The sequence below is a fragment of the Penaeus monodon genome, chromosome 5 (genome assembly GCF_015228065.2).
Source record: "Penaeus monodon isolate SGIC_2016 chromosome 5, NSTDA_Pmon_1, whole genome shotgun sequence".
In the NCBI taxonomy this organism is placed as follows: domain Eukaryota; kingdom Metazoa; phylum Arthropoda; class Malacostraca; order Decapoda; family Penaeidae; genus Penaeus; species Penaeus monodon.
In genome coordinates, this window is record NC_051390.1 from 24,891,921 (window position 1) to 24,907,036 (window position 15,116).

Below are 15,116 nucleotides of genomic sequence, written 5' to 3' on the forward strand. Positions count from 1 at the left end.
ATATTATACATATATATATATTATTATTATTATATATATCATATATATATATATATATAATATAACTATCAACTAATATACTATAATATATATGTACTAGATATATTATATATATATTATATAATATATATTAATATATATATTATATATTTATATATATATATATTATATATATATTATGGTCTTTATAATATTACAGTGTACAGCATATTGATATTGTATATTATGATATAATTGAGTATAGTGGTTAGTCTTTACTTTAGTTGCGTGTTATCCTATTTTTTTCATTCTATATACTACTCATCCCTAATATCATAATAATACTATATACTATATTACACTTATATTATCTTATATCCATACACTACATATATCAATTCACATATACACACCCATCACTATATAGTACTATATATATATTCCAATATATATATTATATATATATACTATATCATATCTATCTATATGATTATAATATACTTATCATATATTATCATATTACTATAATCTATTACTACATATATATCTACTACTCATATCATATATTAATATATATATTACCTATATCTTCCTTCTCTCTCCTCTCTTATTATACTATATATATTATATATAGTATATATATATATATATATATCACAACATTGCAATTATCTATTAGTATTATTGATCACCTTGTCAGCAAATATATTTTTCCGTATTTCCCCAAGGTATTAAATCTATTGTAATCGTGTAAAGAGTTAATGCGATATTTAATTTGATATGTATGTTATATATATATATTTGTTGTGTGTGTGTGTTTTGTAGTTGTGTGTGTTGTGTTGGGTGTTGGTTGGTTGGTTTGTTGTGTTGTGTTTGTTTTTGACAGTGTGTTGTATATTTGTTGTGTTGTGTTTGAATACTTCTAGTATTCATTGTTACTTTGATGCGTATGGATCTACATGATTGATTAAGTTTATTTTATTTTTATTCTTATATGATTATATATTTATTATATATCGAATACTACAGTATTATGTGAACCATATAATTGAAGTTATATACATTTTCATTCTATATTGATATACCAATTATATATATACTTCTCATCATTAATTTTCACGTCCTTTTAAATTCTCTCTCTATCACTTCATTCATGTACATTGTCTTACTCGATGCACATATAATCCACATAGTACATACAGTTCATATATCTTATACGTCACACTATCAATCCTCTCTCTCTCTCATCCCTTCCAACTCAAAAATATATATATACTTACGTCATATAACTACCATATAATCATTTCCATATATATTACTCACATCAATACATAACATTATTTATTTCGTATTTTCTTATATATAATATATATTTCTATTTAAACAAAACTACAATAACACATTCTTAAATCTATAATATACAATATATACACAAATCAAAATTCCATAAAACAAACTTCACCATATTTGCACAATCAAATTCCTTCTTAGTTCAAAATTATTTGATTCCAGTTCATTGTATCGTTCATTCAGATTTCTTGTATCCGGAGGCGTAAAGTTAAACGTTAATTTCTATTTTTTGATCATCGCGACATTTGTCTGCCTAACTGGTTCGTATAGCTGTGTTTGGGTTGAATATTTCTCTTGTCCATGTTTGCTTCTACATGTCTTGATCGTCATTTAATTTCAAACTTCTTTTTTCCAATTTTCTTTTATCCTTTTCTTGACTTACCATGTCTGACGAACAAAAACCATCACATTCTTATTAACCTTTTCCCTCTACCCACCGAATCCAATTTCAAACTCTCCATTTAAATTTCTCTCCCCATTTACCCCTCCTAATCAAACCTATCCACTTTTCTTTTAATACTTCCCCCTCTCCCCCGCAGACAAGCACCCCACCCTCGACGCCCTCATACCAACAGAGTGAAGCAACTCGTCTAATTTTTGGTCACCAACATCGATATTTGTTTTTTGGTTCGAATTTCACCTTTGTGATTTTATTTTTTTTGTTTTAGTATTTGTGGCTTACTGTTATTTCTTTCTGATGATATTTGTTTTCTCAAATATCTTTTAATTTTCATTTCACACCCTTTTTTTTTCCTCTCTCTTTATCTTTATTACCAAAACCAATCACCATCTGAGTATTTTTGCTTCAAATTGATTAAATTTTTAGTTTTTAAATTATAATCTCATCACTATCAACAATTTTTCTAAACCATGTTGATGGCCCTTTTCGACTATTCTTAATCACATATTTTGATTAAATATTTAGGTACACCCCATCATTTTCCTCTTCCCGACAAAACATTTCCTTATCATAATTTCCATAGTTCAACATCACATTTGTCACCTGCTCCTTTGAAAAATTTCCGTAGTGACCAATTGGTTTTCGACCCCACCCTTTTCGAGTTTATGCCTTTTTCCTTTTTCTCTGCGTTGTTCATCCCCTACCGTTTTAAATAATCACCTTTTCTTGTCTTAATAACCCTTTTCCTTTACCCTTGTCTGACGTCCTCCTTTTTCCACTCCCAATCACACTTTCTTATTAATAACCTTTCCCCTTCCCTACCCTCATTCCTGATCACCCATACCTTCTTTCTTCTTCTAATCCCACTCTCTTCCTTAATAACCTTTTCCCTTCTCCCCCCTTTCCCCCCTCATACTTCCCTTCGTGGCCTACGGCAGCCCGAACACTTTCTTACCCAAGCACAAATCCGTTCCCCATTCCCGGTCACTCCACCACTCAGTTAAGTGGCTGCCTTGTGCGTCCGTGTTAGTACTAGCCTTCCATTGTTTTTTTCTTCTTCCCTTCTGCCATGGCTGTCTACTAATTAGTTCCATCCCCCTTTTGATTGATATGCAGAAGTGTATCCAAATTTTGTTTTATAATTGGAACGCACTTGTCATCATCCTCGGTTGGGATTTTTATGCCTGCTTGCCGCATTATCGTTAAAATTAAAAAAGTAAACCCTTCAACCATCTTGAGTATTAATTTTAGAGATATGACTCAGTGTCCTAATTAATTCTTTCTTCATTATATTCAAATTACTATGAACTCTATCCATTAAATTAATAATTTGATTTTATTGGATTAACGAATTTATTGAAACAGTAATTTTGAAAATTAGAGTAGTAATTTGCAATAAACGTCAAACCATTGTTCCCTTTTGTGCTGTCGAAATTGAATTTTACAAAAATGATAATTCATTTCCCTCCATTGGCTGTCCCTTAAAAGAAGTCAAACATACCACAATATTGCGAATTATACTAAGTATTAATGTGAACTCATATTTGAAGGTACGTTTCAAGAACATTTTTTCTTTATTTATATTTATTACCTACACTTTTTATATGTAATAAATACGATCTTTAATACTCCTTGAAGAATTCCTTGAAATTTTCATGATCTCTTTTTATAATATATATTTTCTTAATGTATTTTATTCACTTTTCAGTTCGAGTGGGTACATGTGTACCGTACTGTACCGTAGGGAAGGGCACATTATTGAAATGCAGCAAGGTGAGTAATGAACGGTCATGCCAATATGAACTACACACACACACACATACACACACACGTACAATCCCTCTCTCTCTCTCTCTATCTATCTATCACACAAACACTCAAACACACAAACACACACACACACACACACACACACACACACACACACACACACACACACACACACACACACACACACACACACACAAACACAAACACAAACAAACAAACACACAAAAAAGGAAAACAAAAACACTTCATGCCTTCAATACATTTTGCACAAGACTTCAAACTTCCATGGATCTTAGTATCAAAACTTCAACGTATCTGAATGACTTCACAGCTTCAATTGTATCGTTTATCTCCAGATTTCTTTAGCTGTAATACTGTCAGAAGGTCGTTTGGAGATAAGCCTTATCAACAGCAGGGTTCTTAATCTCCTAATCTTTTGCAGGATCACGCGCTATCAGACCCCAGGATGCCTGTCGACCGACTTACTTCAATGCTTCCACGGCACCGCATACAACTTTGACAAGTACGTGATAAAGTGAGAGTGGGGGAGTGAGTGAGAGTTGGGGGAGGCGGGGCGGGGAGAGGAGGGGAATTGGGGTGAGAGTGGGGGGAGGAGGGGGAGGATGAGAGTGTGAGTGAGGGAGAGGGTGAGGGTGAGGATGAGGGAGAGGGAGAGGGAGAGGGTGAGGGTGAGGGTGAGCGTGAGAGCGAGGATGAGGGTGAGGGTGAGGGAGAGGGTGAGGATGAGGATGGGTGTGTATGAGAGAGTGAAAGAGTGAGAGTATGAGTGAAAGAAGCTACCCCCCCTTCCCCACACAAATAGATATACCCACAATCAACCCACACGTACCCTTATACCCATACCACCCACACGTACCACCCGTAACCCTCCTACTCATACCCCTTCCCCCCAACACCCTCCCCCACACTACAGACAAAGCCCCAGATCCAGATCTCTCATTACCCTTTCATATCGACCTCCTTCTTCCCCTCCTTCAGGCGGTTCTCCCTCCCGCCGGCCGTGCCCCTTCGTCGGCGTGTGGACGGCGGTGGAGGGCGACTGTGACCAGGACGTGACTCACCTGAGGGCGGGATGTGTAGCCCTCCACGCCCTTCAGTTCGTCCACGCCTGCTCAGGGGAGGCGGCCAAGCACTGTGAGTTGTCTTTAGGGATGTTTGGGGTTTTCTTTTTTTGTCTTTTTGTCTGTCTCTGTCTTTCTGTCTTTCTATTTTTTTGTGTTGTTTGGTATCTTTACTTTTCTTTTCTTTTTGGGGGGTATTTTTTTAAATTTTATTTTCGGTCTTGTTTTTGTTTTGTTCTCTCTTGCTTCTCTCTCTCTCTCTAACCTCTCCGTCTGTCTGTCTTTCTTTTTCAATATCTCCCTTTCTTTTCTTCTCTCCCTGTGTCCCTTTCTCCCTTTTCTCCTATACGTGTCTCCCTTGCTTTTATTCACCCTTCCTTCAGTATCCTAATTCCTTCATTTTATCTTTACATCTACAGCTATTTCCGCACATTATTATCATTATTTTTTTTTATCGCATTGTCTCTCTCTTCCCCTCTTTTATTATTGAACAAGGCCATCATTAGCCTTGACTTTTACTTGCCATTCTCCTGTTTCCCGTTTTCATGTCTTCCACGTTTACAGCACATTTTTTTCTTCTTTTTTTGTAATTCGCTATCTCGTCTGTGCCCCCATTATTTTAGTCTTTAGATATTCATTTATTTATCTCATTTCGCAACATGTTTTTCTTTTGTTTTTTTTTCTTCGGTTCTTTTCTTTTTTCAGCGGATCATGTTTTATGATGATTTTTATTTTATATTCATTTTTTTTTCTTTTTTTTAGCTTTTGTAACATATTTTTTAAAACGTGTTTCCCCTGTTTGATAACGGCTCTCCTCTCTTCATATTTTATGCTTCCCCTCTCTATTCAGGTTTTATAACATGCCGCCTTCTGCATCTGTAGAGTCGTTTTTTTGTCTTCTTTTTATTTTTATTTTTATTGTAGTCATTCTTTTCATTTTAAAAAATTTATCTTCTTTCTGTTTTTGTTAACGTCATTTCTAAAAAAAAAATATTTTTCTTTCTCTTTTTTATTTGTTTTTATCTCTTTCTATTCTGATCTATTTGTTTTCTAACACGTGTCCTCCTCCGCCTCCTTCAGCGTACGTGTGCCATGGCCACTGGGCGGAGGGCGGGTCTGTGTTTGTCGTCGCCTCGCCCCACGACCGCCCCAGCCACCGCCTCTGCCTCACTGCGACCTCCATCACCAACAACAACAGCAACAACAACAACAACAACGGCAAGACCAACAGCAGCAGCAAGACGCTGCAGGTCACGGCGCATGCGCACTCTTGCCCGCGTCGACACGTACCTCCGACCACCACTCTTAGTCTGAACCTGACTGCACAAGGTGAGGGACCTGCTCGATTTTTTTCTTTTCTTTCTCTCTTTTCTTGGTCTCTTTTGGGTCGATTCTCTTTTCAATTTTCTTCTTCGTAAGTAGATAAAGAGAGAAGAGAGACTAACTTGTTTATATACTCCTACGTATATAGCATTCCATTATCACCCTTCCTCTTCTCGCTCTCTCTCTCTCTCTCCCTTTGATTCTTCCTCTTTTCTCTCTCTCCCCATCCCTCCCTCTTCCCTCTTTTTCTCTCTCCCCACTCCATCCCTCCCTCCCTCCTCCTCCTCCTTTGTGTTCTTCATCATTACCAGATTCTCTCTTTATCTCAAACTCGAGGCATCACAACTTGACGTAATCATCGCTCTTGGCCATTTTTGCTTCTTTTATCGTTTTTGTTGTCAAACTTCAGTCTTTTTCGCGACACAACTTTGACGCCCGTTTCCGGGTTTTGGTCCGGCGCCGCGTCAAAACTCGCTCCGCTTCCAAAGGTTATTTTTTATTGAACGTTCTTTTATATATGTATATGGATATACACTTTTAATACATACCTAAACACACTTGCACACACACACACACACACACATATATATATGTGTGTGTGTGTGTGTGTGTGTGTGTGTGTGTGTGTGTGTGTGTGTGCCTGTGTGTGTATGTGTGTGTGCCTGTGTGTTTATGTGTGTGTGTGTGTGTGTGTGTGTGTGTGTGTGTGTGTGTGTGTGTGTGTGTGTGTGTGTGTGTGTGTGTGTATGTGTGTGTGTGTGTATGTGTGTGTGTTGTTTGTGCAACACACAATGTGTGTGTGCGCTTATAAATACACATGCAAGCATATGTGAATATCTATGGGTGAGTACATGTGTACCTGAATGCAGCAGCAAGATACCAATACTTCCCATATTTTAGGGCTCTATATAATATGAATAAGGTGTTACAAACAGAAAAAATAAACTTGTCCAGATCAAATAGCGGCATATGTTAGTCTAATAGCAAATTTACAAAGATCTGTTGAATCACCTCCATCTAAAAGTTAAAACTTGTTACCTCGAAAGCTTATAGGTAACGTGCCACCGGGAACAGAAGAAGCATAATAATAAATAGTAATGAAAATATAATAAGAATAACATTAATGATAATAGTGATCACAATAACAATAACGATAATAATAACAATAATGATTAAAAACAACAAAGATGATGAAAAACAATAACAATAACAATAACGGAAATAATAACAATGTTATAAACAACAATAACAATATTCATTATAATAAAACATCAATATCAATAGTCCTTAGAAACAAAAGATTTGCGCCTTTACCACCAGAACGATTTCTGCGGAACATAAGGTAATAAGTCAGCTTGATACAAAATTATTTTGCAAAGTCGCAAGGCAAGGGAAAAAAAAAAAAAAAAAAAATAAAAAAATAAAAAAAAAAAAAAAAAAATAAAATAAAAATAAAAGCTTCCTATAAGTATTATAAAATAGTGATTGGTTTTACGTAACCATTCCCACGCAAAGATCAGGACGAAGAGCAGAGTAAATTATAATAAAAAAGTATGATAAACTGGACTGTAGGAAAACATTTTTACCACATATCATGTCTGTTATCAGGGTTGGTGAATAAAGCATCTTACCCGAAGTGTTTACTACTTGAAAACATAACTGGAAATGGAATAGATGTTATTAATTAAACATTATTGATGGTGTCGTGGTAACTGAGCATGAGAAGAAAAAGAATAAATCGAATGAAAAACTGACAAGAAAAGAGAGAAAGAAAGAAGGAAAAAAAATTGTAGATGGGAAAAGGAACATTATTCCGTATCTATTAAATACCCTCATGAATAGAAAACAGAGAGAGAGAGAGAGAGAGAGAGAGAGAGAGAGAGAGAGAGAGAGAGAGAGAGAGAGAGAGAGAGAGAGAGAGAGAGAGAGAGAGAGAGAGTGAGTGAGTTTAAGGACGTGATACATATTGTTAAGAGAAATAAGTGGAGATGGGAAGGCTTCGTTGGTTTAAACATAGAACACGAAGGGACGGACATTGAGTTAATACTGACAAAATGTAGAAAGAAAATATCGATAGGAATGAATAAATCCACAAAGGCAGAGATGTGATTGACACATTTCTAATCGGATGAAGTTTTGATCGAAATGGTGTCAATTACAGCTCATGTATTGCGAAATTACTAATTATCATTTAAGACACTTTTAACTTTCCTTTTTTTTTTTGCGACACCAAAGTATGAAAAAAATGAAAAGTATGAAAAAGTATGAAAAACAGAAAATTCATGCGCAGGCAGGACAGAAAACGGGTTTATTTATTTATTTATTTGCGCGCACATATATACATACCGAATACCTTTTGTTACTAAATTTTCTTACAATGTTGATAGCCTAAATTATACGAATTCCGGAGTTTTCGAAAGGACTGACAGCTCAACAAGCCAGAACTGCTTGCGAAAAATAAGTTCGTTTTTCCTGTTTCATCTCTGAAGTGAAAGACATTATTGTTCAGTGCCAACTTCAGACTAGGTAAAACGAATAAAAAAGAGATGAATAGATAAGGTAAAAATAATGCTATAAAAAGATATGGATAAATAAATAAATATAATTCTATAAAAAAAAAATAATTAAATAAATATATACAAATATTGCTAGTATCTTACGCATATAAAATAAAATAATAATAAAATAAAAAAAGTTAACCTGATAAAAAAAATTAGATGAATAAATAAATAAAAATAATGCTAGTATCTGACTACACTACATACTTAGTCTAGGCAAATGTAGAAGCGTTGTAGATGAGAACAGACAACTTCACAGAACAAGATCTTTAATTAGATTTGATTGGTATCTTGAACAAAATTGCACATAATTCCGACGAAGATAATAATCGGAACACGCCAGTTACATATCTCGCTTCGACTTATTATTCAATTACATTTACATATCCCCTATTATACCTTCGCTACTCCAGGAATAACTATTTTTTTCACACTGACGATTTTCATGTCCTTTCTCGATACCTTTTAAAAGGGTTTCTTAAATGTTTTTACATATATTTTGTTATTTTATGCTTAACCTTGTACATTTTCTGTATTATTTTCATTTCAATTTCTTTACATTTTGGTTTTCTTTTATTTTTTTCGTCGACTTAATTGTTTTACTTATCACAAGGCTCCATCACTCTACGGGAAATACATCAGATTCAATATATAAGCGTAAATTGATATAAAAATAAATATGATAATTCCCGAAATAGTAAAAAAGTAAAGTAATGATAAAAACCATTATGACTACAACAGAATAAAAATAGAATAATATAATTATACACAAAGATAAAAAGTGAAACAACAAGAAATAGAATAACCAGATCATAACAAGAAAACACAGTCATTTTACATCGAATCAAAGCAAAACAAAACAAGACACCCCAAGAACGAAGCAAAACAACACACACACGCAAAACACACACACACACACGCACGCACGCACGCACGCACGCACGCACGCACGCACGCACGCACGCACGCACACACGCACGCACACACACACACACACACACACACACACACACACACACACACACACACACACACACAAACACAAACACAACCCCACACACACACACACACACACACACACACACACACACACACACACACACACACACACACACACACACACACACACACACACACACACACACACACACACACATCCATACACACACGAAAAAAAATACACACACACACGAATACACACACATCATAAGTCACTCCCAACATAAAAAAAAAAAAATAGGGCCTGGTTGTTCTTAATTAGTCATGAGGCGTGATTAATCCAGGGCAGTTAACACAATGATAATTATTCACGTGAAATAATTCATCTCGCTCGCCACCTCCCGGCGTGCTCGTTTGTTTCTCTGGTTTGCATGTGTTTGTTTTTTGTTGTTGTTGCTTTTGTTTGTGTTGATGTTGTTTCGTTGTTTTGATTGTTGTTATTATTATTATTATTAATATTATTATTATTATTATTATTATTATATTATATTTTATTATTGTATTGTTATTATTTTTTCTATATTTTTATTATTTATTATCTGTTGTTATTATCATTTTATTATTTATTATTATTATTTTTCATTTATTATTATTGTTTTATTATTATTATTATCATGATTCATTATCATTATTTCATTATCATTGTTATTATTATTATTATTATTATTATTATTATTATTATCATGATTATTATTATTATCAATATTGTTATTATCATTATTATTATTATTAATATTATTGTTATTGTTGATACTGTTATCATTATCATCGTTATCGATAATACCGATATTGTCAACAGTGTTATTTTTATTGTCAATAAATTATATATTTTCTGTAATTAGTACTATTATTCTCTTTACTATAATCATAATTATAACTTTCACTCGTTATTATTTGTGTTTTATTTCAACAATAATATAAATTACAGTGTTTATACAATGAGACGTGGTCTTGTCGTTATTAAAACAAAATAAAACAATATATTATTATGTAAGCCGCTAACATATAGATTTATTTTTTAACTCTAGATGAATACACGTAACAAAAAACATGCACAAAAGACTGATTATCAGCAGATAACAGATGGATTTACACTGATAACAGAATTTTTTTTTTTTCCCTTAGTTACGAAATGTGGCGAGTTATGACCGTAGAACTATGTATCTGTGAATAATTAAATTATCATCTTGATTACGTTTTTTCTTATGGTTATACGCTTGTATAACTTCACTGGTTGTCGTCCGTATTATTTCATAATTAACAAATCACCATCAATTATTCACCGTAATTTCAACATCCTCCGTTCCCTTCTCACCCCCCCCCCAAAAAAAAAAAAAAAAAAAAAAAAAAAAAAAAAATAAAAAAAAATATATATATATATATATATATATATATATATATATATATATATATATATAAGCATATATAATATACAATGTATATTATATATATAATGTATATACATATATATAATTGTCATTATGGTTCCACGTCTGTTAAACTTCAATAGTCGATGCTTGTATCATGGCATAATTAACGTTATTACCATTAATTATTCGTCGTAATTAAAAAATATATATTAACGTTATCACCATTCATTATGCATTGTAATTTACAACTAAACTCCCTCCCCACCCCACCCCCCACCCCAACAAACAAACAGGAACAACAACAACAAGAAATACGCAGCCGAAGGGGAAGGGTTTCGTCCGCGGGGCCGGGCAAGGGCGTCTCAAGGTATCGTCGTCTTTAACGCTAATGACAGGACCTCAAGCTGTCATTATTTCATGCGGGCCATCGATCCGACGGGGAGGGAGGGGAAGGGGAGGGAGAGGGGGAGGAGAGGGAGAGAGGAGAGGGAGAGGGAGGAGAGGGAGAGGGAGAGGGAGGGAGAGGGAGAGGGGGGAGAGGGAGAGGGAGAGGGAGGGAGTAGGGTGGGGGAGCGAGGGATGGAGGAGGGAGGATTTGGAGTTGAAAAGCTGGAGGGAAGGAGGTTTGCGTGAGGGGGGGGGGGGTAATGGGGAGGGTAAAGAAGTAGGTTGGGGTAAGAGAGAGGAGCGTGGATAGTGGGAGGGAAGGACGAGAGGGGGTGAGGAGGAGGAAGAAGGGGGAGGCGGAGGTGGGGAGAAAGGAGGAGTAGACAGGGGGAGAAGGACGTCGGGGGGAGAAGGGAAGGAAAGAGGAGAAACAGAAGAGAAGAAAGAAGGAGGAAGTGGGTAGGAGGGAGAGAAGGGAAGAAGGGAGAAGAGGAGGAAGGAGGTAGTGGGGAGATAGAGGAGGAAAATTAGAAGGAGGAATAACTATTGGAAGAGAGAGGGAGGAAAGGATACAGAAGAAAATGGAGAAGAGGCGGGGAAGAGGGAGGAAGGAAAGCAGTGATGAGAAGGTTGGGAGGAAAGTGGAGGAGGTGGGGAGGAAGGAGAAGGAGGTGGTACCCCAGCCTCTCCTTCCTCTTTCTGCCTGCTCCGTGTTTATCTCGTCAAGGAGGCCGGGGTCTTTTTACGTCTTTCCTGGAATTCATTGATGTCTGCCCCGGGATTTTATGAATGGTGCGCGGATAATTATGTGGACAGAGATGGGATTGATAAAACGGATAGGTCAATAAGTATGTTGAATGGATAGATGTTTAAGGTAATTCATGAATATAGTTTCCGTCTGTGTTATGATTTTATTGTCGGGATTATTAGTATTATTTAGTCATCATCATTTCAGCAGTGTCCAAACATTTCTGTCACTCAAAGGCCGGTTGTTACCAGGTTTCGACATACAGCATTTCGATATAAAAGTAACGATTTTCCTTCTCTGTTTACAGGTGAATGCACTGTGGCAAGCGGCAGCAGCCGTCTCTCTCCCGCCCAACTGTTGCTCTCCATTCTCGCTATTCTGTGTGTCGTCGTACGTCTGGAAGGCGCAGGCTGCTGCAGTGAAGCGAAGGGTTCCAGATGAAGTTCTTGTACGGCATCCGCAGACGACGAGGGTCTTTCAACCTCTCCCATTGTAATCTAAGAGAATCATTTGTATCCAAAAGTTTTTTTTCTCTCTTATTTATATATATAAAAGAAGTCTTTGTTATCATGATTGGAGGACCACTGATAGTCTTATTTTAAGCTTAAAAAAGTATATATGTGGATGTACTGGTACGAAAAAAGAGAGTAGCCCCTATTACGCCACCATAATGTTAGTCGTCGCACCGTAATAATGAGGAATAGTCTGTGACTATTTTTATTCAAGAATTTTATATGTATTGCATAATGATATATATTCTTTTAAATGTTCCTGACTAACTCGAAAGCAGTTGAGGTATATTTTGATAACCATAGGTAGATAGCACAACCGTACAGATCCGGTAGACGGAGAGGGAATGATATAGCGCGAGAGAAATAAAAAGAAATAATAAAAAAAGAGAGAACGAGAGAGAGAAAGAGAGAGAGAGATTAAGCTAACAGAGGGTTTGTATGATGCCTATACGTCCTACATTTATAGAAGCACATGAACAATAATAAAGAAAAAGATACATTTGTACACCTAGTCAAGGGAGGGCAGGAGCTTGGCCAGGTCCTCTTTAAAATAAATAAACGAGGAAAAGCAAGAGGAAATGTCATGGCGCCATCGCATCTTCTTGGCTCGCTCAGAGGACTCCCACAGCTCCTGCAGAGGTCGGCGCACGGGGGTTCCTCAAGGGGAGAGTCCCTTGACGATCGCGCGTGCTGGGGGTCCCTCGCACACCACAGCTTCCCCGTCTCCCCTTCTAAATAGGACCCCCGCATGGAAAGACCCCCAAGGAACTGACCCCGCAAGACTCGTGACCCCTTAAGACTCCTCCCCTGAGGACTCCAGAATGGCGGGGTCATAAATGCGCTGGCTGTTGTCCCTGTAGTCGAAGGAATTCCGGTCCCGTGTGCTGCAAAAAAAACGTCGTTGTATTTGTAAATACTGTATCATACACACTTAGGTTAGGTGGCAGGAGACTGATGATGGCTTAGGACATATAGCATATTCCGATCCATCTTGAAGGTGTGGGATAGCCAGGGGGGTCCTGCGAAGGAGGTCCTGCAGGCTCAAGGAGGTCGAGGAAGAGGAAAAGGGACCCTCGGACGCTCCGAGGATCTCCTCTTCTCTCTCCCTCCTTGACTTGCCACCCCGAAATCTCCGTCGCATGAACTGTGGATCGAGGATGACCTTTGACCATAACCTCAGAAGGGGCAGGGGTTAAGGACGACTTCAGGATGCTGCGGCTCTCGTTGTTAGGGAAGTTGTGTATTGGTGATATGGCGGATATTTGCACAAAGGGGTTTATTTAGTGGTCTGTTGCAGCATCACTGAGGGCGTTTCCTCGAAGGCGAGTTCATGTAGGTTGGCTTTATACTCTTAAAAATACTTGTTGATATACAGATATATATATATATATATATATATATATATATATATATATATATATATATATATATATATATATATATTTATATATATATACATTCCAAGCACATCCACATGTACATATACTCTTATATACACACACACACACACACACCACACACACACACACACACCACACACACACACAACACACACACACACACACACACACACACACACACACACACACACACACACACACACACACACACACACACACACACACACACACACGCACCAACCAGAGGATGGAGACCGTAAGGGTGAGGCCCCGTGACCTCGCTGGGGCAAACTAGACCTTATGTCATTTCTTCACACTCACTGGTAAGCCCAGGTCTTGGTGAGTTTCGTGTACGACTCCACTTTCTCCAAAACATGTACGTACGAAGTGTGTGTGTGTGTGTGTGTGTGTGTGTGTATGTGTGTGTGTGTGTGTGTGTGTGTGTGTGTGTGTGTGTGTGTGTGTGTGTGTGTGTGTGTGTGTGTGTGTGTGTGTGTGCGTGTGTGTGTGTGCGTGCATGCATGCATGCGTGCGTGCGTGCGTGCGTGCGTGCGTGCGTGTGTGTGTGTACGTTCGTTTTCGACGCTTCCTCCTTTTCAGAGCACATCGCTTCCATCGCGCGTGTGTGGGCGGAACTTTAATTGGTGTGTGATCGCATGGGCGTTTTCTTTTTGTGGTATTTATTTATTCATAATTATCTTATATTATTATTATTATTATTATTATTATTATTATTATTATTATTATTATTATTATCATTATTATTGTTAATATTATTATTATTATTATCATTATTATTTTGAGTGGAGCGCGCTCAGGCTTGTGAACAGAATAATATGATTTTTCTTCTTGTGAGAGTGTGTGCGTGCGTGCGTGTATGCAGTGTTGCACATGTACTAGTAATAACCACTGTCGTACGGTCCCTCGTGCACAAATCTTTATAAACTGGAATGGATAATAGGGTCACGTGACTCACCACAGCCTACGAGTGCCAGTGTGATGAACAGATGAATGCATAAAATAAAATAAAAAAAAATTGTAAAACCATGTGAATATTTTTACGAATCGTCGTAGCCTTAGCAACTGTGTGGCAGCTTCAGGCGGGGAAAAATACATAATATTTGCTTTTTTTAAAAACTTTAGTTCTAACTAATAAACATATATATTTTTCCGTTTGTGTGTACCATGTAACGTGTGGATATTTTTTTTCATATACCGGAAAAAAGGTCATATAATTT

General features: G+C 36.8%; 2 protein-coding genes across 2 annotated transcripts in view; both read left to right on the top strand.

Moving 5' to 3' along the window:
- Positions 1-1,909, top strand: part of LOC119573491 — a 31,635-nt gene extending 29,726 nt beyond the window's left edge. Inside the window, exon 7 of the mRNA XM_037920708.1 lies at positions 1,869-1,909. Within this exon, the coding sequence (XP_037776636.1) occupies positions 1,869-1,909 (41 nt within the window). The remainder of the gene's footprint in view (positions 1-1,868) is intronic.
- A 1,533-nt stretch (positions 1,910-3,442) lies between these two features.
- On the top strand, positions 3,443-13,847 carry LOC119573135. The gene is made up of 5 exons (XM_037920191.1): positions 3,443-3,502; positions 3,942-4,022; positions 4,499-4,654; positions 5,662-5,910; positions 12,274-13,847. The coding sequence occupies exons 1-5, from the start codon at positions 3,451-3,453 to the stop codon at positions 12,405-12,407; spliced, it is 672 nt and encodes a 223-aa protein (XP_037776119.1). The 5' UTR covers positions 3,443-3,450; the 3' UTR covers positions 12,408-13,847.
- Positions 13,848-15,116: the final 1,269 nt, after the last annotated feature.